The sequence below is a fragment of the Neomonachus schauinslandi genome, chromosome 11 (genome assembly GCF_002201575.2).
Source record: "Neomonachus schauinslandi chromosome 11, ASM220157v2, whole genome shotgun sequence".
Classification (NCBI taxonomy): Eukaryota; Metazoa; Chordata; class Mammalia; order Carnivora; family Phocidae; genus Neomonachus; species Neomonachus schauinslandi.
In genome coordinates, this window is record NC_058413.1 from 47,381,119 (window position 1) to 47,405,883 (window position 24,765).

Sequence of the window (24,765 nt, forward strand, 5' to 3'; positions counted from 1 at the left end):
CCATTCATATGAGGTGCTGGGAGTAGGCAGATTCATAGAAACAGAAAGTGGGATTGTAGTTGCTAGGAGCAGGGGTGGGGGAGGGGAATGGGCAGTTATTATTTAATGATACAGAGTTTCAGTTTTGCAGGATGAAAAAAAGATCTGGATGTGGATGGTAGTGATGGTTGCACAATGATGTAAATGTACTCAAGGCTGCTAAATTGTACACTTAAAAATGGTTAAAATGGTAAATTTTATGTTATATATATTTTACCACAATTTAAAAACAAATAGGGGTGCCTGGGTGGCTCAGTTGGTTAAGCGTCTGCCTCCTACTCACATTGTGATTTTGGGGTCTTGGGATTGAGCTGCATCGGGTTCTCTGCTCAGCGGGGAGTCTGCTTCCCCCTCCCCCTCTGCCCCCCACCCCTGCTCCTGCTCTCTCACACTTTCTTTCTCTCTCTCTCTAATGAATAAGTAAAATCTTTAAAATAAATAAATAAATAAAAACAAACCCAATGCAAACAATAAGAAAGTGCACTGGCACGTATAACCAGCGACCCTGAGGAAGGGAGTGCCTCTGTGTTGGCTTCCGTGTTTCTCTTAGTTTACCTTCTTCAGGTTGGTACCAAGATGGCTGCTACAATTTCTCACCAGAACCACAGCACAGGAAGAAAAGAGAACACTTGCATGCCAGCCTTTCAAGCAAGGGGACTGAGATTCACTCTGATTTAGAATATTGTTAATATGCTTATCCCTGAACCCATGACTATTACAAGGGGAATAGAATGAAAGATATGTATTTTTTAAGATTTTATTTATTTGAGAGTGAGTGAGTGGGAGGGAGAGGGAGAGAGAATCTGAGGCAGACTCCACACTGAGCACAGAGCCCAACATGGGGCTCAATCCCAAGACCGCAAGATCATGACCTGAGCTGAAACAAAGAGTTGGACGCTCAACCGCCTGAGCTGTCCAGGTGCCCCAGAATGAAAGATATTGATGTCTTAAGCCAACTCCAGAGCCTGAAGTTGAGGTTGGGGCAGCTTCCCTCCTAGGAACATGAATATATGTTAGGAAGAAAAAAGGAGCAGATGAGGATGAGTAACAACTAGAAAAATTGACTGCCTCATATCCAGCTCAGAAATATTGAAAAAGTTTTTTAGGAGATATGAAAGCCATCCATGGAGGAAAAATTAATGTGGAGCAAGAGCAGATCGGTTTTCCTTCCAGCATTAGTTCTTAGGACCTGCTAACCTGCTGGCTCTAGAACTTTCATCCATACCTCATTGCTTTTGTGGGAACATCTCAGCAAACACATTTTTTTTTGAGGTATAGTATATTTATAATCAAGATACACCATTTCATTCATTTTACTGAGACCCACTTCATGTCTTTTAGGCAAAGGGAAGAGTGTGGGCAAAGAAAGCATGTATGAGGGGAAAATGATAAACTTCTGGTATAAATAGTTTGATGTCTCTGGAGCATAGCCTGTGAGGGAGTGATAGGAGAGAAGCTGGAAAAGTAGAATGGGATCAGATCATAAAAGTCTTTGGCTGGGCAGTTCTTGTTTCAGCTTAGTTATTGAGGTAAAACACAGACAATAAAGCGCATTAAGCTTGAGCCAACATCTCAGTGAATTTTTACATATGTATATACATCCATATAATCACCACCCAGATCAAGATCTAAAATATTTCTAGCATTCCAGAAGGTTCCTCATGCCTTTCCCAGTCAATCCCCATCCCCAGTGGGAACACTGTTCTGGCCTCAATTGCTATTAATTAGTTCAGTCTGTTCTTAACCTTCATAGAAGTGGACTTATACAATTCATACCCTTTTGTATCTGGCTTCTTTTACCCATTGTAATGATCATGAGATGTCTCTGTGTTGTGGAACTTACGAGACTTTGTTCATTTTCAGGCTCCATAGTATTCTATTGAACGAAAATCCAGCAACTTGTTTATGCAGTTTCTAGTTGATAGCCATTTGGGTTATTTCCAGTTTTGTGCTAGTGTGACTATAGCTATTGTGAACATTCTTATACATGTCTTTTGGTGAACATATGTACTCATTTCTCTTGGGTATATACCGAGAAGTGGGTAGGCACATTTTTGTTTTAGTAGGTACTTCCCAACAGTTCTCCAGAGTGGCTGTATAAAGGGAGTTTTGACTTTCGCCTGAGGAAGACTGGGAGTGGTGTGATGAAATTTATATTTTAGTCCGGCAGCCACTGTGAAAGATGCACTGAAGGCGGGTGAGGTTGGAGACAGGGATACCAGTAAAGAATCACAGACCAGGAGCAATAGACCAGGTGAGGGATGATGAGGCCCTGAGCTCTGGAAGCTTATATGGAGGGAGAGGATGGCTTTGAGAGATGATAAGAAGGTAGAGTTGACATGATTGTTTGGATGTGGTAGGGAGAGAATGGAGTCCAGGATGACTGCCGGGTCTCTGACTTGGTGTTGGCAGAATGGTGGTGCCCTTTTCAGAGAGAGGGAGCACTTGGGAAGGAGAAGGTTTGAGGGAGAAGATGAGCTCTGTTTTGAACATCTTGAATCTGAGAGACCTGTGCAAGATCAAGGTGGAGGTATCCAGTAGGTAATTGGATACATAGAACTGAAACTATGGGAAGAGATCCAAGCTGGAGATTTCTATTATGGAAGCAAGGGAATGAGTGAACCATCAGGGAGGAAGGAGGTGTAGAAAGAGGATCCCAAGAAGATGATTGAGAAGGCATTTCCTGAGAGGTAGGAGGAAAACCAGGAGCTTGCCTGCTGTGATGAAAATCCAGGGGAGGGACAGTTTCCAAAAAGAGTTTCCAAAGGCTGCTGAGGAGTCAAAAAAGATGGGCACTGAAAGGTGTCTGGTGAATACAGAGTTTAACCTAGCCGTCCATGGTGCAGAGGCACCCAGGGTCTTCTGCCTCCACAGTCTCTCTCGTGCCAGAAGCCTACACCAGTGTGGTGGGGCTGATTGGGCTCTCTTTCCCCTCAGATCCTGAGCCTGAGGGAAAGGAGAGGGAGAGGAAGAGGCAGATTCAGCCTCAGTCCAGGGACAGTGGCTGTGGCCTCTCAGAGAAGTTTGTGGGGACCTCAGCTGGACAATAGAAGGCAGACGTCAGCTAGTGCAGGGCCCACCGAGTCCCTCCCGACATTGGAACACCGAAAACATTGACATTTGAATATAAACTTCCCCTGGAGCCTTTCCCCTATGGAAATTTCCAGTTGTAAACCATACTGACTTTAATCTGAAGTGTCAGAAAGATTGCCCAGGAGTCTGGGAGCCAACCAGCTGAAAGCACATTTGTATGGAAGTCGGGGCAAACAAAATAGAATTCAGAACATTTTTTGAGATTTGTGCCAGTGGTGAACTTTTCCAGGAAACATGACAAAAACTGACCCTCTTAGGCAAAAAAGCACTGGGTCTTATCATAATTAATTTGTATTCTTACTGAAACATGAACTTGGGGGAAAAGATGAAGGGAAAGAACAGCACATGTCTTATTTCTTTACCAGGCACACGGGGCTGGAGGAGGCTCCCGTAGAACTTAATGGGCAGCTTTATGTATTTATATGCTTTGACTGGAGCTAAAGAGGTCTGTGCCACACAATGGGCAGTTTCTAGTTGGATTTTAAAAGAAAATAACTTTGATCATTTCAAAAGCAATGAAGCCTGATGCAGCGCAGAGAAAAGAAAGCGGTAATTTATGGCTACCATTAAGGACACAAAGACAAAGGCGGAGGGAACGTTTCACTAAGTGAAGATTTACAAATGTGTAAAAACCATCCTTATGGCTAGAAATAGCTGAGTGTCTCTCTCGGTACCAAACAAAAGGGGATAGGAGGGAGGGGCAAAAGACAGAAAAAGGGAAGCAACCTGCCTGCCTTCACTGGGGATGAAAAGGTCAAAAGAAAAACAACCACAGAAAAGTTATTTTCTTAGATTCTCCATCCAGCAGCAGCATTAGCAATGAAGGCCCAAAGAGGCATTCTTCGCCTAGGCCCATGGGCATGGGAAAGACGGAGGCAGCAGATGGGGGGGAGGGGGGATGTGTGTGCTACAAAGAGGGGCGCTCTGGAAAGGGGATGGACCCTAGGAAGACATGTTCTTGTGCATGAGCTAGGTGGGTATTTTCTATGACGTTTCTTTTTTTCCTGATTACCAAAGGTGTGTGTGTGTGTGTGTGTGTGTGTGTATTCACTATTCATATATATTCATGATTAAATTTTCTCCTGTAAATATATACACACGTACACAAACATGTATGTTTGTATGTATGTATGTATATGTATGCGTAGGAGAAAATGTAATAAATAAAGAGAAACTGATTAAAACCCCTCAGTTTGGTGTTCAACAGCAGCATTTCGGAATCGTTGTTGCATTTGTTCCTGGAGTGATGCCGAGTGTAGTGGGCTCCATCATCAGTGGCAAGGGGAGGTATGGGAAGTCTCTGTATGCACATGTGCCCTTATAGGGACTGTCTTGCTTGGAGGGCCAGCTCACAGGCGCTGCCTGTATTTGCAGCTGGCCAGACCTGGTGTTTATGAGTTCAGGTGGTCATAGATACCACCCGTGACCCAAGCCAAACTGGTGCAGTCTCTTGTCCCTGCTGGCTCACCTTTGACTGCTAGCCCCCTTTCCCTTCACCTTCTAGGCTCCCCTGTAGATACATTTAACTAGTGTTGAGTGAGATGAACATTTTCTGCTGTGATTCTAGGCCCAGCAGTGTACCAGAGAGGAACAGTCCTAAGCAGGTGGGGTGGTGGGACAGGTGGTTGGGCCACTGCTTGGGGCTGGGGATCACAGAAGGCCTGGCCTGGGCAACATGGAGAAAGGTGCAGCGTGCATGTGAAGGTGAGCAGCGATCCATGTTGCGCTCTCCCCTGAGTCTCCTGAGGTTCAGAAGTATGTGGAATTGCTCACTCCAACCACATTACCCGTCCCAAGTGGAGAGGTGGGAAAGCCCCAGAGGTGGCTTTAGGGTTTGGGGATTATAGGATTCTGAACTACACAGGACAATTTCTGGGAGCCTCCTGTTGGAATATTTCAGGCCAGAGTGCTATTTGTCCCACAAGAGGGACTGGGTCAAGTTGTAGGACACTGCAAACGGCGGAGCACGAGGCTCTGGGGGCTGGAGCGGGGCGGGGGTGCGGGAGCGGCGGGTCTGGTGACGGGGCCTGCACTGGGGACGCGGGCCTGCCCGGCCAAGCTGACAGCCGCCCTCCGGCCACCGCGGCCGCGCCCCCTCCGCCCAGCGCCCGGAGGGGGAAGGGAGGGGGCCGGGAGGGGCGGCACTGCCCCCGCGCCGCCCGCCCCGGCCCCCGGGAGGACCGTGTGAAAATGAGGCCGGGGCTCGGGGGCCGGGCGGGGCCGGGCCGGGGGTGTCAGAGCGCGGCGGGCAGGGCGCCCGCACACACCTCCCGGAGCTGCCGCCGCGCTCGCCGTCTCTGCCCGCAGCCGCCGCGCCACCCATGGGGGTCTTGGGCCGCGGCTGCCCCGGGACGGCCCGGGCGCTGCTGTCGCTGCTGCTGCCGCCGCTGCTGCTGACCGCGGCCGTCCCGCCCGGCCCGGGCCGCGCCCCGGGGCCGCCAGAGGGTGAGTGCCCGCACCTCCGGGGCCTCGGCACGCACCTGGCAGAGGCGGGCGGGGCCGGCGCCGGGGCGGGGCCCAGGGTCTTCCCCCAACCCCCCCGCGGGGTCGCGCCGCGCGGGGCGGGCCGGGCCAGGGCTTGGCTGCGGGAGCTCCGCGTGGCCCCCGCTCCCCTGGGGCCTCACCCGCTGGCCAGGCCAAGGCGCCGCCACCGCTTGGGCTAGAGGCCCAGGGCCTGAGTGCCGCGGCCGGGCCTCGGACCCGGGGCTGATGACAGTTCCCGCCCCGGTCCCGCTGCCCGGGGTCCCCGGAGAGCGCCTGCTGGGCAGACTCTCGCCCGCTGCGTAGGACGGAGAGCACCCGACTCTCGGCGGTCCAGCTCCTCATGTGTGTAGATGGGGAACCTGAGGGTCCCGACCGCGGTACCTCCGTGAGGTTGTGGCAGCTTTGCTCCGTCTTTCTTCCGGAGCCGGGAAGTTCTGTGGGCTTCAGGGTCGGCTCCAGAGAGTTTTCTATCTGCGAAACAGGCGCCGGTTGAGGATCCGGGAATACCGTGAGCCTTAAGCCGCAACAAACCTGGGTTTTCCCGGCGGCCAGAGATAAGTACCCTGGACGTTGTGCGTTAACTGGACTTGCAGTAATTTCAAAAACTTTTGTTTTTAATTAACATCCTAGAGTGGTGTCAATGCAGGAAATACTTCAGGCCAAGGCCGGTTTCCAGGTTGAGAGGGCGGGCAGCGGTTGATGGGGTGTGGAAACCATTCCCACTTTGCGCCATCTGAGAGCTCAGGATGGTGTGCTCAGAGCCCAGGGCAAGCTTTTCCCCGTATACCCCAAGCCCCGAGAAAGCTGACACTGCTTGGTTTTCAGGTTTTGCTTTTTTTCGTTTTGTTTCGTTTTTGCCAACCTGGTCTTTTCCTTCAACAGGCATTTATTACTGCCTACTCATGTGCCTGGCACTGTGCTTGGCATCAAGGGCACAGAGTCTAGACAATCATCAAGACACCATCTAGAGGGGAGGACCGGCAGGAAAACAGTGACAGTCCTGTGTGATATATGCTATGAAAGGAGATAAATATGGCAGCGGGTTGTGGGGGACACCACCTCCACTGGGGGATCACAATAGGCTCCCTAGAGAAGGTAGATTGGAGCTGAGTCTTGCAGGCGAGTAGAAAGGGTGTGTGTGGGGTAGTCTAGTGAGAGGGAACAGAAGCCTGGAAGTGGAGTGGTTCATCCTAGGGGCTCCTGAGGAGTTTAGCTGATGAGGAGTGGGGTGGGCTGGTGGGAGATGAAGCTAAAGGAGGGCCAACGCCAGATCTCGAAGGGCTTGGAACATGATACCAGGAGCTTGCTGTGCTCTTTTGCAGATGTGGATGAGTGCGCCCAAGGGCTAGATGACTGCCACACCAACGCCCTCTGTCAGAATACACTCACCTCCTACAAGTGCTCCTGCAAGCCTGGCTACCAAGGGGAGGGCAGGCAGTGTGAGGGTAAGTGACTTGGGGACCGGTGGTAAGTGGGCCAGCAGGTGAAGCTCCCCACCCCCTCAGCTCTTGTAGTGGCCACTCATGCTGGTAAAAGTGCCCCTCCACTGCCCCCCACGTCATACCACCCACCTTCTGAAATACATTTCAGACCCTTAGAGCACTAGGAACATTATAATGGTCTTCCCTAGAGCTGATCATATAGTTTTATGTGGTTCCAAAATGTCCTTTTGTCTAGCTTGTGTAAAGGAAAAGAGGTGCTTTAGTATTTTTGGTCCCACTCAGTTTGGGGGCAGAAAGTCAACAGTCATATGGATCAGGAGAGCCACGCCTGCCAGAGAAGGGCTGATCCTTCACCTCCCTGGGGCAGTTTACACCCGTGCCCTGGAGTCCGAGGGCAGGAGTCCTGCCCTCCACTGCTGGCTCTGGAGGGTCCATCTTGTTCATGGCTTTGGGCTGTTTGGCGTTGTGACCTCCCAAGCTTTAGAGCTATACCAGGGGCCTGCCTCATTTGGAGCTGCATGCTCACCCTGGAAAGGTGTGCAAAGGGATATTTTAAGCCCTTAGAGTTCTAGATCTTTGAGCCTAAAGTCTGGACTCTGCCATCTTGTGTTCTGGGCCAGTGTCATGAACTCTGAAATTCAGAACTGGCCAGAGACTGGGCACTCCTAGGAGGAGGCTATTCCTGGGGATGGAATCATGGCATGTTGGAGCTGGCAGGGCTCTTCTCTTTCAGGGAGCTCTGAGGCATTCCCATCCCTCAGATGTGAGACACTGAGGCCCCAGGGGAATTGGGAAGGGGACTTGTGGCCATAATCACACAGCTAACCAACAGGTTGAAGAAAGTCAGATGTCTACCCTAGCTCTGGACCCTTATCTCTTGGATTCACTCAGCCTCCTGGTGTCCTTCTTTGGTGGGTGAGAAATCCTGATATTTATATTTTCCTTTGTGCGTGAGGAGCAAAACTTGTTTCTCCTATCAGAGGAGACATACTCCTGGTCAGGTTCATAGCAAATGGGGTTGGTAGTCCATCCTTAAAGCCCTCGTGTTTCTCTAAGATCATGTTCTCCCAGAGACAGGCAGCCATCTCTCTCTGTCTTACATCATGGGAGGCCAAAAGGCTACCTCTCCCTGAAACATCTCTCTGCCGATTCCTCTGTACCACATCCTCACTACTTACAGAACGGGAACTCACACATGTTCATACCCTGCTTGGGGAAAAAATGTTTACTTTTTCACTGGTTTTCTGTATACTCTCTGGGAGTGGGGGAGTGGGCAGAAACTGTGCCATGGTTTCTTTGAGATAGAGTACATATTTAGCAAATGATATAGAATGACAGGTGGCAAGAATTTCTTTATTCTTAGCTTTGGGCTTGACATATGACACATGAAACTGAATTGCTAACAGTTTATCCTTGAAAAGTCTACTATTTAGGGGCGCCTGGGTGGCTCAGTCGTTGGGCGTCTGCCTTCGGCTCAGGTCATGATCCCAGGGTCCGGGGATCGAGCCCCGTATCAGGCTCCCTGCTCCGTGGGAAGCCTGCTTCTCCCTCTCCCACTCCCCCTGCTTGTGTTCCTTCTCTCGCTGTGTCTCTCTCTGTCAAATAAATAAATAAAATCTTTAAAAAAAAAAAAAGAAAAGTCTACTATTTAGTTTAAAATAACTAATGAATGACTGGAGTTGTTGCTTTTATATATTTAAATTGGCTTTAAAATAATAATATATATTGTTATTATAAAAAGTCAAACAATACAGAAAATGTATGAAATAGAAAATCAAAGACCCTCTTACTCCTTTATCCACAGGTAATCACTGTTAACAGGGAGCATATATTCCTTGTAGTGTCATTGAAAACTAAAACTCCAGAGGGATATGATCTTTTACATACTTCTAATACTTTTGAATACCTATAAAGCTAGGGAGTAAGGATGTCCCTGTTTAGTTCGGATTTCTTGGTGCCAGAGTCGAGAAGCAGAAACATTCTTCCAAGAAGGAAAAGGAAAGAAAATGAAGATTGCAAGGATTCAAAGATGTAGATATTTGAAGATGTGACTCTTTTACGTGTATTCCTTGGCTTACTGGTTTAAACCTCTCGGGTCCAACCCCTGGTATCGTTTCTGTTGTGTTTATCGTCAGCTTCACTGCTGCTGTTTAAGTATAAGGATGGGAACTGGGTTTGCCCAGAGTGACCAGAATTTTATCCTCTATAGTTTCTTCTGCCAAATTATTGGAAAAATGAAAATATGGGCCCTGAATAAGTATTTTGAAAATAATATGATTCCAAAGTGGCTTTGAAGAAATGAAGTTTCATTCTAAATGATCTTTGTTTATATCCCAGACTTTGGGGATGGGGCATTTCAGTGGTCAGTGTTCATTGTATGGTTCTTACTTCTCAGTCTAGGGAACTGAATCAAATTTAACAAGGATGAATCTAAACGTGGCCTTTGTATTGAGGAGCTGTGTGTTTTTGTTTTTAAGATTTTATTATTTATTTGACAGAGAGAGACACAGAGAGAGAGGGAACACAAGCAGGGGGAGTGGGAGAGGGAGAAGCAGACTTCCTGCCAAGCAGGGAGCCCGATGCGGGGCTCGATCCCCGGACCCTGGGATCATGACCTGAGCCGAAGGCATATGCTCAACGACTAGCCACCCAGGTGCCCCGAGGAGCTGTGTTTAAAAAAAAAAAACATTTATTTTGGAATGATTTTAAATTTCATGAAAGTTGCAAAAATAGTGCAGAATTCACATATGCCCTTCGCTTATCTAACCCTGATGTTAACAGCTTATATAACCACAGTACAATATCAAAACCAGGAAATTAACGTTGGCACAATACTTCTAACTAAACTAGAGACCTTAGTCAGATTTCACCAGTTTTTTCTTAATGTTCTCCCCCACCAAGGCCATTCCAATTCAGAGTCCCACATTATGTTTAGTTGTTGTGTCTCCTTTGTCTCCTCCAATCTGGACAGTTCCTGTCTTTCCTAGTTTTTCATGACTTCGGCACTTTGGGTAAGTACCCCTCAGTTCTTTTGTTTACCTTGTTTTCTCATGTTAAGAATTGATACGGTAGAAATTGACCCAGTAGGAGAATGTCCCTTGTTTTCTCACAATAAAATTAAGATTATGCATTGTAGTAATACAAACAGTAAAGCTTTTGGCAGCACTGCTACGGAAATGCTGTTGTGTGCTTTTTGGCACATCCCGTGGGGGGGGGGGATTGGAGGGTGAGGCACATGACATTAATATGTGCCATTACTAGCGATCATGTGGTTAAGATGATACACCCTGGGTTTCTCCACTGCAAAGTTACTATTTCTTCCTTTTGTAATAAACACACATCTTAGGGCAGATACTTCCAGTCTATGCTAATATCCTGTTTCTTCTCACGTCTTTGCCCACTGATTTTAGCATCCAGCTGTGGATCTTGCCTGCAACAGTTATAACTATGATGTAATAACTGGTAATTTTGTTTTTCCCTCATTTCTTATATGTCTGTTGACTGAGATTCTTCTGTAAGGAAGATCTTTTTCTTCTCCCTTGTTTATTTATGCATTGATTTATGTATTTATGCCAGTATGGGCTCATGGGTATTTAATTATTTGTATAGTAATTTATTTGGGGCTCAGATTATTCCAGCTTTAGCCATTGGGAGCTCCTTCACATTGTTTCCTGTGTCCTTTTGACATGCTCTCATCCTTTCTTGAGAAATTTCTAGTTTTCTAGTACCATAAGATACCACAGACTCATCTTGTATTTTCCCTTCCTCAGCCCTGGAAGCAGGCACTTCTCCAAGGAGCCCTGGTTCCTTTTATTGGGAAATGGTACATAGAAACCAAGATCTGGATGCTTGGTGTTCTCATTGTTACTGGGATGTCATTGCTCCTAGACTTTCTCCGTGCACAGACCTAGGAAATATATGTATGTATCCTAACCCACACATATACATTTATCTATATTTATTCCTTCTATATATACCATTTACAAATATATTAAAAACAATGACTTACACTGATGCTTTGGATTCCAAAGCAATGCCCCAAGTTTTACTCAGTCTCCCTCTTTGCTTATTTGTAACTTCTTTCTCCAACTGTGAGAAAGGTGGCTCTCATTATCTGCAATGTAGTTTGTTACCTGTTTATTCAATCCAAGTATACACATAAATAATTTATAAAGCTATTCCATAGCCTTGCAAGTAAAACAGATTTACTAATTAGAGTACAGTATCTGTATACAGCTCTTTTTATTTTTAGCCTTAGAACATTCAGTCAAGGTGTTTTTCAAAGTGACTTGGCTAGTACTTTCCTTCAGTGTGGTTGTTATTCATTTGTTATACAGCTAAGTTCATTTGTTTCTCTTTGTATCCCATTTTTATCTGTTCCCTCCCCCCCCACCTCTGTATACTGGTTGATTGTATGTATGTACATAAGTACATAGGTATGTCCTTGTGTATGTATGTATTCATGAATATATCACTATGGTTCCGAGAGTCAAAACTATACAAAATGGCATACCCAGAGAAATATTACTCCCTTTCCCCATTCCTGTTCTTCTGTTCCTCATTCCTCTTTTTCATCCTTTTCCCACATACCATGGATCACCGATCTCTCTAGTTTCTAGATAAACCTAGTTTATCCTCCCTGCTTCCTAGATTTCTTTTGCAAATAAATGTGTATTTTCTTTTCCTTTCTTTTCTCTTCTTTCTTTCTTTCGAGAGAACGAGAGAGAGAGAGAGAACAAGTGTGAGTGTGGGGGTAGGGAGGGCAGAGGGAGAGAGAGAGTCTTAAGCAGGCCTCATGCTCGGTGTGGAGCCTGACGCAGGACTCCATCTCAGGACCCTGAGATCATGACCTGAGTTGAAATCAAGAGTCAGACGCTTAACTGACTGAGCCAACCAAGCACCCTGATAAATGTGTATTTTCTTTTGAACTACTTTAGTGAATTCTAATTTATATACCATAGAATCCACCAATTCAGAGTAAGTCTACAAATCAATGATTTTGAGTAGATTAGCTGAGTTGTGCAACTATCACATAATATAGTTTTCAAACATTTTCCTCGTCTCAATAAGAGCCCGATTCCCAGCCCCAGCTCCGGGCAACCACTAGTCTACTTCCTGTCTCTACAGATTTGCATTTTCTGGGTATTTCATATAAATAGAATCATACAATATGTGGTCTTTTGCTTTTGGCTTCCTTCACATAGCATGCTTTTGAGGTTCATCCATGTTGTAGCCTATACTGGCATTTTATTCCTTTTTATTGTTGACTAATATTCTATTGTATGGATATACCATATTTTGTTTATCCATCCACCAGTTGATGGATATGTGGGTTGTTTCTACTTTTGGGCTATCATAAATAATGTCACTGTGAACATTTACCTGCAAATCTTTGTGTGGACATAATTTTTCATTTCTTTTGGATATATACCTAGAAGTATAAAGAAATTTCTAGATTGCATGGGAAATTTTTTTAACCTTTTAAGAAACTGCTACATTGTTTCCAAAGTGGCTGTGCCATCTCACATTACTATCAGCAGTGTATGAGGGTTCCCATTTCTCCACATCCTCATCAACATTTGTTATTGTCTGTCTTTTTTATTCAAACTGTTCTAGTGAGTGTGAAATGGTATCTCATTGTGGTTTTAATTTGAATTCCCATAATAATTAATGATGTTGACCACCTTTTCATATGCTTATTACCCATTTCTCTATCCTTTTTGGTGAAATGTCTATTCAAATTGTTTGCCCATTCTGAAATTGGGTTGTTTGTCTTATTATTGTTGTGAGAGTTCTTTGTAAGTCCTTTATGAGGTATGTGATTTGCAAATATCTTCCACCAATCTGTGGCTTGTCTTCATTTTAATTAATTATTTATTTATTTAAAAGATTTTATTTATTTATTTATTTGACACAGAGAGAGAGACAGTGAGAGAGGAAACACAAGCAGGGGGAGTGGGAGAGGGAGAAGCAGGCTCCTTGCTGAGCAGGGAGCCCGATGCGGGGCTCGATCCCAGGACCCTGGGATCATGACCTGAGCCGAAGGCAGACGCTTAATGACTGAGCCACCCAGTCGCCCCTTATTTATTTATTTTGTGTGTGCATGTTTAAGATTTTATTTATTTATTTATTTATTTATTTATTTATTTACTTACTTACTTACTTACTTAAGAGCACACACAAGCGGTGGTGGGGGGCAGCCGGCAGAGGGAGAAGCAGGCTTCCTGTTGAGCAAGGAGCCCGATGTGGGACTCAAACCCAGGACCCTGGGATCGTGACCTGAGCCAAAGGCAGACGCTTAACCGACTGAGCCACCCAGGCGTCCCTTAAAAGTTTAAAAGTTGTAAATTTTTATAAAGACCAGATTATTAATTTTAAAACTTATGAATTGTGTGTTTGGTGTTGTATAATCCAAGGTCTCGGATTTTTCTCATAAAAGCTTTATGTTTTCTCTTAAAAGTTTTATGGTTTTAGTTCTTACATTTAGGACCCTGATCCATTTTCGTTGATTTTTGTGTAGGTGTGAGTTTAAGGGTCTAAATTCATCTTTTTGCATATGGACAGTTGTCTCAGCACCATTTGTTGAAATGACTATCATTTCGGGCGCCTGGGTGGCTCAGTTGGTTAAGCGACTGCCTTCGGCTCAGGTCATGATCCTGGAGTCCCTGGATCGAGTCCCACATCGAGCTCCCTGCTCGGCAGGAAGTCTGCTTCTCCCTCTGACCCTCCCCCCTCTCACGTGCTCTCTCTCATTCTCTCTCTCAAATAAATAAATAAAATCTTTAAAAAAATAAAAAAGAAATGACTATCATTTCTCCCAATAAATTGCCTTAGCACTCTTGTCTACAATCAAGTGACCATAAATATAATGTTTATTTCTAGACTCTCTATCCTGTTCCATTGATCTGTATGTTTTTCTTTATGCCTGTACCACACTATTTTGATAACTGTAGCTTTTTGTAAGTGAAAGTCCTCCAAATCGAGGGAAAGTTCTACTTTTTCAATATTGTTTTGGTTCTTCTGAGTCTTTTGCATTTCTGTATACATTCTAGGTTAAGCTTGTCAAGTTCTGCCAAAAAGCACACTGGAATGTATGTATTTTTCATATTCCTTGATTTTTTTTTACATGATAATAAACGACAGATCCTCTTTTGCATTTTGATTTTTTTTAACTTAGTAGTATATCCTAGAAATCACCCCAAATCAGTTCATAGAGATCTTTCTCATTTTTTTTTTCAACAGCTGGACAATACTTCATTGAATAAATGTACCATAGTTCTTCAGCTACTTTCCAATGTGTGGGCCAGTTAGGTTGTTTCTAGTATTTTGTTTTTTGTTTTTTAAGATTTTATTTATTTATTTGACAGAGAGAGAGACAGCGAGAGCAGGAACACAAGCAGTGGGAGTAGGAGAGGGAGAAGCAGGCTTCCCGCCGAGCAGGGAGCCCGATGTGGGGCTCGATCCCAGGACCCTGGGACCATGACCCGAGCCAAAGGCAGATGCTTAACGACTGAGCCACCCAGGCACCGCTGTTTCTAGTATTTTGTGATTACAAACAATACTGCAGTGAATAACCTTGTGCATATTATTTTTCCTGTTGTTGGAGATGTATCTTCAGGGTAGATTCCTAGAAGTGGGATGGCTGGTTAGAGGGTAAATACATATATCTCCATCCTAAAGAAATGGCGCCCCCCCCCCAAAAAGAAATGGACTCTGTCTGGCTTACTTCTCTTTTATTCCTCAGACATTGATGAATGTGAGAATGAACTCAACGGAGGCTGTGTCCATGACTGTTTGAATATTCCAGGCAATTATCGCTGCACATGTTTTGATGGCTTCAAGTTGGCTCATGATGGTCATAATTGTCTTGGTAAGGAAAACGGTTGGAAATGGTGGGGTTCCTTTACTTACCCTCTGGTGCCCCACCGTTTTGTTTCCTTTGATGAAAACATACTCATTAAAACAAAAAGGGGATCAGAGACTTGTGTTTTCTGCCCCCTTAGAAATCACACTCCCTGACAGAAAACCAGGTGAAGTGTTTCAGTTTTTATGTGATCATTCATGATATAAATTCTCCATTAGTCTAAGGAGATGGACATCATTGTTATTACTCATTTCTAGCATTGACTTCTCCCCTTTAAGGTCTTTGGTCTTGCGTTGAAAGACTTATAACCATTTCTTTAATGCTGTAAGTATCTCTATCCTAGAACTGGTAAAACTACTTGTTCTGAAAATTCCAAATGTGTGATTGGATCTCAGTCAGGTAACCCCACCCCCTTTTTGCTTGAGAGACAGAGAAGTTCAAATAGAAACCTTCCATTAACATCCTCCTTTTATTCCACAAAACAGGAACATCTGTTGGAGTTTCAGTCCCTGAGTTAGGGACTGCAAAGAGTGTTGTTTCTGTTGGTTGCTTATGCCAGGAATAAAACAGGATTCAGAAATAGCAAGCAATTGGATGGGGCTGAGTGGGCTGAGTGTTGAATAGCTGGCAGACAGGTATTCGTGGTCTGTTTGCATTTTAAGGCTGGTGCTATCGTTGTACAGAAGGACATCCTGGGAGACAGATGGCATCAGGGTCCTTGACACTGATGACCCTTTGTGTGGTTAACCTGCTGACGTCTGCTTGGCTGACCAAGGAGTAACTTGAGCCAGGCCCTGACACAGTGGGGACGGCTATTGAGATGATTCATTATGGTACAGGGGGAATGGCTGCTTGATTAAATGCTTTGAGAGCAGCATAAAAGTCACTAGATAAGTACAGACAGAACTCGTTTTTTGAGTGGTGGGGAAGGAGAGACTTTCCGTCTGGGAATCAACCCTTGTATGTCGTTTATCCCACTTCGGTGTCCCCTGGAACCCCGTCCTGATATAGATTCTGTCCCTTCCTGTTGGTGCCCTGTGTGAGTCAGTCTTTGGATCAGAACACTTGGCCTTGCAAGTCTGCAGTGGTCAGGAAGATTTGATTGAGGGCTGAGGGCTCACTAACCCCTTTGCAGACTGCCTAGGGCAGTCAGGACCCCAAAGAGACACTAGAGAGCCAATCCTGACAACAGCAGTCAATTGAGATTAATTAAAAAACTAAAAAAAAAAAAAAAAGTCACTTTCAGTGTGTAATTTTTGGGGAAGCATGCAGTATGTTTTGGGGATTTTGTTTTTACCATTTTGGGGGGGTGAATCTCACATTTCCTTTTGATTGCCAAAAATGGCATTTGGGGAAATTTATGTCTAATGGCAGATCTGGTCATCACAGTTGTGCTCAAACCCCAAGTTGTGCCTGGGGGAAGACGTGAGCTTCCTAAGAGCAACAGGCCAAACCACCACAGGGTTTAAGGACCTGGGCCAGGTTTGGGTCGGGTGGTTCCGAGTCAAGGCTGGCTCAGAAATCCTGAGGCCGGAGTCTTTCTTTGCCTTGGCTGCTAACACAGATATTTCAGTGGACTATCTCCATTTCCCCTCCTTGGGGTCTCTTGGTGTCCTCGGTAGCAAGGATCTGCCTAGCAGAAATATCCTGAGTATCTGCTGAGTGTACCTGAAGGGGCTAAGGATTCTTTAAAGGAAGCCATGAGAAAATGAAGTGGTATGGTAAGAAGAGCAGGACGAGCAGACACAGAGATTTCTGTGCCATTTAGACTTGAAAGGGCTGAAGCATTTTGTGACACGGAAGCTCAGAGGCAAAGCTTTTCAGGAGCAGCACTGTGCAGCGTTCCCTGGGCTGACCGCGGACCTCTCCTCGGCCCCTCACCACGTGCTAGCCACACATATATTAGCCAGAATATACACAGTACAAATGCCACTTAAGTCTGGCACCAAACCCAGAGTGCTTCAAGATCCTGAATGCCCGAGAGCCTGAAAAACGAAACGCAGCTCTCTTCCGTGTCGCTCACCTGCCTGAATTCAGTTTCCATTTATTGAGTGTCTAGGAGTGCTTCTTAGCTGTTCAGTGTTGTGGCATTGGTTCTCAACTCCGGCTGCACATTAGAATCATTCAAGAAGTTTAAAACAACACCATTGCCTAGGTCTCATCCAAGATGAGTTATGTCAGCGTCTCAGGAGGTGGGGTCCCAGCATCTGGGTGCTAACGTGCAGCCAGGGTTGAGAACCACTGTTTTGCAGTCTGGAGAAACTCACCAGGTGAGTGATAACCTATTTGTGCATGTGAACACACACACTTTTTGTATTAATTCAGTCAGAGTACATCACCCAACTCAATGGCACATTTCTAGTGGCTTTGGAGAAAGGAATAGTAGCTTAAAGGTAGGATGGGTGGGTGACAGCTCAGAGGGGAGCACACCTTTACTCAACCCAATCCAGGATTTGGAGTTCAGGGAAACAGATCTCTCCTGCTCACCATGAGTCCTCATCATGGAACACCTTGGCCAGGTGTGTTCCAGCGGCTCATACTTTGGAATGTGCTCCCTTTACCCTTTGGCATAGAGAAGGGCAAGTTTGTTAGGCTTGAGGGGATGGCTCGAGTCCCATCTGTTTAGAAAGACATCTGCCTGGTAGTGTGGGAGGATGCATGACTATAAGATCTGAAGCTTGAAACCAGATAACAGATATTTAAATGTGAATTTTCTTGTTATGGATGTGCCCAGAAGCTAGTGTTAGGCACATGGGAAATCAGGCTGGAGAAGTAAATTGCTTTTATTATTTATTTTTATTTTTAATTTTTTTAGATTTTATTTCTTTATTTGAAAGAGAGAGAGCGCACGTGTGCAAGCAAGCAGTGGGAAGAGCAAAGGGAGAGGGACAAGCAGAGTCTGTGCTGAGCATAGAGCCCGACGCGGGGCTTGATCCCACAACTCGGAGATCATGACCTGAGCTGAAATCAAGAGTCGAACGTTTAACTGACTGAGCCACCCACCCAAAATAAATTGCTTTTGTATCAGCCTTCTCCTTAAGCCTTTGTCATGTCTGAGACTTTTCTGGAAGTTTCCTCTGCTTTGGCTCTGGTGATGCTATGCTCTCCTGCTTTTTTGTTCATGCACTGAACAATGTGCATCTGCAGTTCCAGGGCTGTGCTAAATAAAACAAAAATCTCTGTCCTCAAGGAGTCTGCAATCCAGTGGAGATGGATAAGTGAAAGGTTTTGAGGGGTCAAAAGGTGCAAATTAAAAAAAGATTTTGAGAATGTGATATGGTCAGTGTATTGATGGAGCCGTGCACAGAGTAATATGTGACACAGTGGAAGGAAAGTCCCTTAACCCACCCCGGGGGGTGGTGGAAGACAGGTGGCGAATGACTCACTCCCTCTCTGTCTTTCTGATGGCTCCTTCTCTGCGGCTTCTGCTGTCTCCTCTACTTTCTCCTGCCCCTGGTATTCTCCTGAATTCTGCCTCTGGCCCTGTGCTCTCAGCAACCGTTCTCTTCCTTCCCACTGCTGCCTTCGGCTTTCTCGTCTACATCCACCTCGGTTTTCCGAGGTGCCGCCACAACACCAGACTCAGGTTTCCCACTGCCTTCTGGACCAAGGCCTGAAGGTCAGCATCTCACACACATCACCTCCCTGCCATGGTGGGGGCCAGCCTCATCTCCACCCCCATTTCCCCACCCGGCTCTGGTCTTCATGTTTCTCGGCCACCCTACCCAATGCCCACATGGTTTTCCATCCTGCAGGCACCTTGCCCACAGTCTTCTTCTATTTTTTCTATTCCTTCCTAGGCATCCCCATGGCCAGGCCCCAGGTCTGGTCCCCCACAAACCCCAGCTGAGGCTATTTCAGGTACACGTGTGAAGCTAGACTCCCAGACTTTCAATTCTTCTTGTATCCTACCCTTCCTTGGCTACCACCTTCTTCCCAACTCAAGGGTCTGACCATGCCACCCTTGCTACAGTGGTTCCCAACTGCCTCCCAAATCAAGACCGAACTTCTTTGCCTGGTATCCTCCCAGCTTTATCTCCTGTAACTTCCCTGCATGGACCTGTGCTCCAGGCAAATTGAATGGCCGCCCTTATCTGAACATACTCCATGCTCCCCAGCATCTGCACTATGCTCATGCCCTTTCTTTTGCCTAAAATCCCTTCTCCTGATTTAAAACTGAAGACATCCTGTAGGGCCCATCTTTCATAAAACCCATCCCGATACCCTATAACCAGGTGGCCTCTTTATCTTTTGCACCACCTTTTACTGTATCCCACAATTACTTGGATGTTTGTCTCCTTCCCTCTGCTGAAGGGGCAGGCTCCTAGAGCAGAAGAATTTGATCCTACTCATCTGTGTTTTACTGTCCCCTCTTCTAGCACCGTACTCTGGAAAGAGAAGGTGTTCAATGAATATTTACTGAATTGATTATCTTGTGTCTGTGTGGAAGGCCTGGTTAAGGGCGCCCCAGAGCCCTGTGGTCTGGGGTCCCTGCTGACTTCAGTTCTGAGAGCTACTGTGATGCAGGGAAGGAAGAGGGACCTCATCTCTGCTTAGCAGGTGGCCCTGAGCTGCCGGGAGGGGTGGGCATTTGAAACAGTCCCCAGAGCCAAGGCTAATCCTCCTCTCCCTCCAGATGTGGACGAGTGCCTGGAGAACAATGGTGGCTGCCAGCACACCTGTGTCAACGTCATGGGGAGCTATGAGTGCCGCTGCAAGGAGGGATTTTTCCTGAGTGACAATCAGCACACGTGCATTCACCGCTTGGAAGGTGCCTCGGCTCTGCTGTGGGCTGGGGGGGAGGGGTAGGGGGCGGGCAGTGTCACCTCTGAGAACCTCCCCCACCCTCACTGATTTTTTGAGGAGAAGCATGGAGTATGGGAAAATCTGGAGGCCTGGCGATGAGTCCAGACCTTGCTACTGGGTAACCGTGGGCAGGCTATTTTAGCTTCCATTTCCTCACCTGGCAAAATAAGGGGGTTGGGCTGGGTGATCTCTGAGGTCTCTTCACACTCTCACATTCCTGATTCTAATCTTTAAATAGAGAACATTTCAAACATGACTAGATGTCTCAGGAGAAATGTAATGGACAATCTGCCAAGTTTTTCAAAACGGTGCTGCAAACCACAGCACCAAGTGCGAGCCTGCTCCGAGCTCTGGGTGGGTAGGGAGGGGCTGGAGCCTTCTTATAGGGACAGGCAGACCCAACTCTGGCCTTCCCTGGGTCTCCCATTTTTGAACTCTGAGCCTCTGGGGTTCCAGCGCAGAGGGACCCCCTCCCCAGACGTGGGCTTTCGATGCTGTGGTTTTCCCCATGCTACCGCTTACCATTCCTCCAGAAATTTTGTAGACGGCTCTTCTGATGGCCTCCCTTTTGTTCTCTTTGCTTTGGGTCTATACCTTTTTTATTCCTCTGTTAGTTCCGTGGATTCTCAGGTTGGGGAGAGGCATTAAGCACACGTGGCCAATCAGCCACTTTTAACTGAATGACATGTTTTTAATTCTCTGCTCTTTCTTAAGCTGAAGGATTACATTTTGATGGCTGTGTTGTCCCGGGGTTGCCCGTGCGTGTTTGTAAGGGAAGTGCTCTAAACATTAGACTATTAACTCCTTTTGGCATGTGCTGCTTGTTCATTCTCATAACTGAAGAATGAGGCGATTTTAAGTTCTTCTATTTAATCACACATTTGTAGATTTGTTGTTGAATCATGGTTTAAAGATTTTATTTATTTGAGAAAGAGAGAAAGCGAAAGACACAGCACGAGCAGGGGGAAGGGGCCAAGGGAGAGGGAGAAGCAGACTCCCCCTGAACAGGGAGCCCTAATGCGGGGCTCAGTCCCAGGACCCTGGGATCATGACCTGAGTCGAAGGCAGAAGCTTAACCGACTGAGCCACCCAGGTGCCCCTCTTAAGACTTTTCAAGGGTGTCTTTGTGGAAGATGATTTTTGCCTCATTTTCCAAGAATGATGGATCCTTCCTTCTACCTGGCTGGAAAAGGCTGTTTGGGTACTAAGAAGAATGGTCACAGGCCAGTGGGTTTGATGAGTCTTATCACCCCGAGCATGCTCATTCTCAGTGTTTGGGCAGGAGAGACACACACACACTGGCTCTAATCAGGCAGATCTCTTATCTCATGCAGGCATGGCCCTTGATAGAGTAGCAGTTGGGTTTCACATTCCTGGTAGGTTCTCTGTACTTTCCTGTGAGCCTTGCATCTGGGATGAGGCAGGATTAAGAAGCCAGGAGTAAGAGCGATCTCAGGGCACCTCCTCTTTGGTTGCTCAAAGCTGCTTCCTGGGAAGTCACTCGGCTTTCCCTACAGGTGCCTCAGACAGGAGTGGGGACCTGTGGGTCAGGCCGTTGCTTAAACACAGTATGGATCCCCACCCACTCACAAAGCAGTTCACAGCGATTAAGATCATCTCTTACCTTGCGTTTCCAAAGCAGTGGCTCAGCCCCTCTCTCCCTTCCGACAGAACCTCCAGACTGATTACAGACACAGGCTCTTCATAACAGAAGTAAATACAAAAGCAGTTCCTTTCTGCAATCTGTGTTTTCTAAATTTTCTACAATTCAGACATTCTTGGATTCCCTGAAGAGTATTTAAAATGAACATACTTGTCTGGAGCTAAAACCAAAATCCAAGAATTTGAGTTGTGGTCTGGAAGTGCTCTCGGTGATTTTTCTGTTGTGTTGCAGGCTGATTTCTTGGTGAATTCACGGCAGCCTGAGCCAACAGATTATGACGGTTAATAACTGAGATCCCGTCCATCCTAAGGTTTTAACTCTTCAAATAGAACAGTCTGTAAACAGCGTTCCTTTAGGATTTATTTCCTCCTTGATGTGCACATTAAACTCTTAGAAACTGTATTAAAGTGGACTTTAAAACCCCCTGTTGATACTCCAAAATTGGTTAAAAGAAGGTAATACTGCAAGCTTGTATTTTTTGGTGTTGCGGTTATTTTTAATAATTATTTACTAAATGTTCTTCAATTCAGGGGATCATAATAGGTGATTCTGAGGGAAAGCTTAAGCTATTGATTTTTCTTTCTTTTTATTCTTAGAGACCCCAAAGCTCTGATAAAGAGATTGTGTGTTTTCACCCATGTAATGGGGGTAGGCTGGGAGAGACATACTGCCGCAGCCAGGCTTTGTCCCTATTCATGGGTGCTCAGGCTCTCAAAATGAGCATTCCTCTTTTGTTTTGTCTGCTCTGAGAATATTTTTCGATGTTTGCACCACTGCCTTTTCAGAGTAGGGGGAAGGTGTCAGGGTAGTGAGGAAGGGGCTGTCTCTCAGCAGGGCCTGTTTCCATCCTTTATAGAATGTTTCTCACTCTGTTTGCAAGGCATATTTTTCTCCAGTTTCCAGAAATATTCTTCAGTGGGACCACTGCAATAGGATATTTCTAATGTTTTTGAGTTATTTCCCTCCTGGTGAACTAGCAACCCAAAACATGATTGCCAGCCCTCCTAGTTTGGACCAGACCCATCTGCGTCCCTAGCAGTGGCCGTTTTTTTTGAGTCAGAGAACTATGAACAGCTTCAGGGGCACCTTTTGAAAAGCCCCCAGCATTTCCAGAGCCATTTTAACGTCTATTATCTCCTGGTAACTTCAGGCCTAGCTTGATATGATAGGGCACCAGGGGACAACTTTTCATGTATCCCCAAGGCATCTGGCACCCAGTCAGGTTTGTTTGTTTGTTTTTTTAACAGTCAATTCTTTTTTTTTTTTTTTTAATATTTTATTTTTAAGTAATCTCTTTTTTTAAATTTAATTTAATTTTATAACAGTCAATTCTTATGAAATATTTCTTGTGTAAATGAATTGCTGCTCTGAGGCAGGACAGGTCACTTTGCAAATGTCTCCACAGACTTGTAAACAGGGTGAGAAGAAGCGGCAGCCCCTGACCTGTCCGGGGAGTGTGCTTTGCAGGTGTTGCTGCTGCCCTTTCTTGGGCACTGTCATGTTCAGCTCTAGAGGCTCCTGGCACGCGTGATCCCCAATGCTCTGCTGACCCAAGGACAAATGTAATTCTTGCCGGGCCTTCCTAGGAGGATAGAACGTCGCTTCCGGAGGCAGCTGTCTCTCACCACCTGTGCCGTCTCAGTGTTGGAAGCAAATAACGTTTCCACAAATCACCAGCCAGAGCTACGAGGGCGCTTTGCTCTGCTTGAGTCCAAGCCCCATTCTGTGTTAACAGACAGCAGCCTTGGCCTGGGTGAATGAATCACGCAGATGGAGTGCGGGAGTTCAAACAGCTTATAACTGTCAGATAAAAAACAAAATGGTTTTAAGAGAGTATGGGATGTATTAACTGTCACGCTGTCTTTTGGAATAGGAATGACATCTGTTTGTATTAAAACGGGTATTCCAGTTGAGCATAGATCAACGGCTCTGCGGTGAGAATTGGAGAGAAGTGACTTTTGACTTAATTAGAACCACTTGGCTAAGGTTTTAGGGGCACAATACAAGACCGTGTAGGATCCCAGAGAAGTTGGATGAAAACTTCTTGTACTCATGTTTAAAACAGCGCTACTTCCCGTGTTAGAGAGTGTCTTGTTAGCTGAGAACAAAAAGCCTACTCTCAAAGATGTTCATTGTACAGATGCAAAGAAGCATCAGATGGGCATGTAGTCAATAATGCAGTACGAACTGAGCAGAGGTCTTGGGAATACTCTTGGGCGTAATAATAGTTCCTCCAGAGTGCTGGCGGGTGATGGGGTCTCAGAGAGTTGTGTTGAGAAGAAGCAGGGCTCTGGCAAACCACACGGACGTACACTAGGTTATGACCCCCATCATTTAAACGCGTGTTAAACCAGCCAGGAAATAATCCCCTTCCCTGCCCTGTGACCAGAGGATTGGACCGTTATGAAAATGGTAGTCTACCTGGAGAGAATTTTACAGCGGCTGAAGGAAACCACATGCCCATAGGCTCTCTCTGGTCCCTCTGCAGCTGTGTTGTGCTGTGCTCCGAGCCTGCTGGGGGGTGCCCAGGGACTAAGTGACAGTGGTCACAGAAGAGAGGCCCCTGGGCCCTTTGTGTGCTGATGCCAAAATACAGTAGTCACAGTCACCTCCAAAGTGTGGATTTGGTTGGGGGAGAAAAGAGGGTTGACGTTTTCGGAAAATTATCTTCAAGAGTATGTGAAAAAGTTGGCCATCTTCATCTATCTGAAGATATTCTTAGATTCTCCTTCTTTCTTTGCCTTCTTGGTCAGCCTGGGTAACAACCTGGCAGAGGTAAGAGTCTGAGTGCTGGTTCCTGGGGTCTGCAGGCTGTGGCTCCTCACTCACCAGAGAGCCCCTGAGGGGCGCTTTCTTTTCCGAGTATTAGGAGGGCTCCTTCCTCTTCAGGAGACTTGAGGCATCAGATCTCTTGGGTGACAGAGGAAATTCTTCATGTCTCTGTTAGTTGACCTGGCTGGATTTTAATGGCATGTTTTCTTAAAATGTGGGGCTGATGGAGACCCAGGCAGTCAGGTCCCAGCCTCCAGCCCTTCGCAGTGCCCCTGGGGCTCAGGACTGTGCTCACAGCCTGGTCACTGGCTGCGTGCTGCTCTTTTGCAGAGGGTCTGAGCTGCATGAATCGGAATCACGGTTGTAGTCACATCTGCAAGGAGGCCCCGAGGGGCAGCGTCGCCTGCGAGTGCCGGCCGGGCTTTGAGCTGGCCAAGAACCAGAGAGACTGCATCTGTAAGTACAGACTAGCACAGGCCTGTGCTGGGAGCCGGCCTACCCCAGGGGGTGTCTTCTGCAGCCCAGCTCAGAAACGCCACCTCACGGCACGGCGGCCGCGTCCGGGAAGGCAGCCATCCCAGGATACTGACCTCTACTGAGGA

The 24,765-nt window shown here is 46.3% G+C and overlaps 1 protein-coding gene across 4 annotated transcripts in view; it reads left to right on the top strand.

Moving 5' to 3' along the window:
* Nucleotides 1-5,378: 5,378 nt before the first annotated feature.
* Nucleotides 5,379-24,765, top strand: part of SCUBE2 (signal peptide, CUB domain and EGF like domain containing 2) — a 66,353-nt gene continuing 46,966 nt past the window's right edge. For all 4 annotated transcript variants that reach the window (XM_021685760.1, XM_044919850.1, XM_044919849.1 and 1 more), the window contains exons 1-5: nucleotides 5,379-5,577; nucleotides 6,939-7,061; nucleotides 14,803-14,928; nucleotides 19,559-19,693; nucleotides 24,494-24,619. In XM_021685760.1, the coding sequence (XP_021541435.1) occupies nucleotides 5,454-5,577; nucleotides 6,939-7,061; nucleotides 14,803-14,928; nucleotides 19,559-19,693; nucleotides 24,494-24,619 (634 nt within the window). In that variant the 5' untranslated portion in view covers nucleotides 5,379-5,453. The remainder of the gene's footprint in view (nucleotides 5,578-6,938; nucleotides 7,062-14,802; nucleotides 14,929-19,558; nucleotides 19,694-24,493; nucleotides 24,620-24,765) is intronic.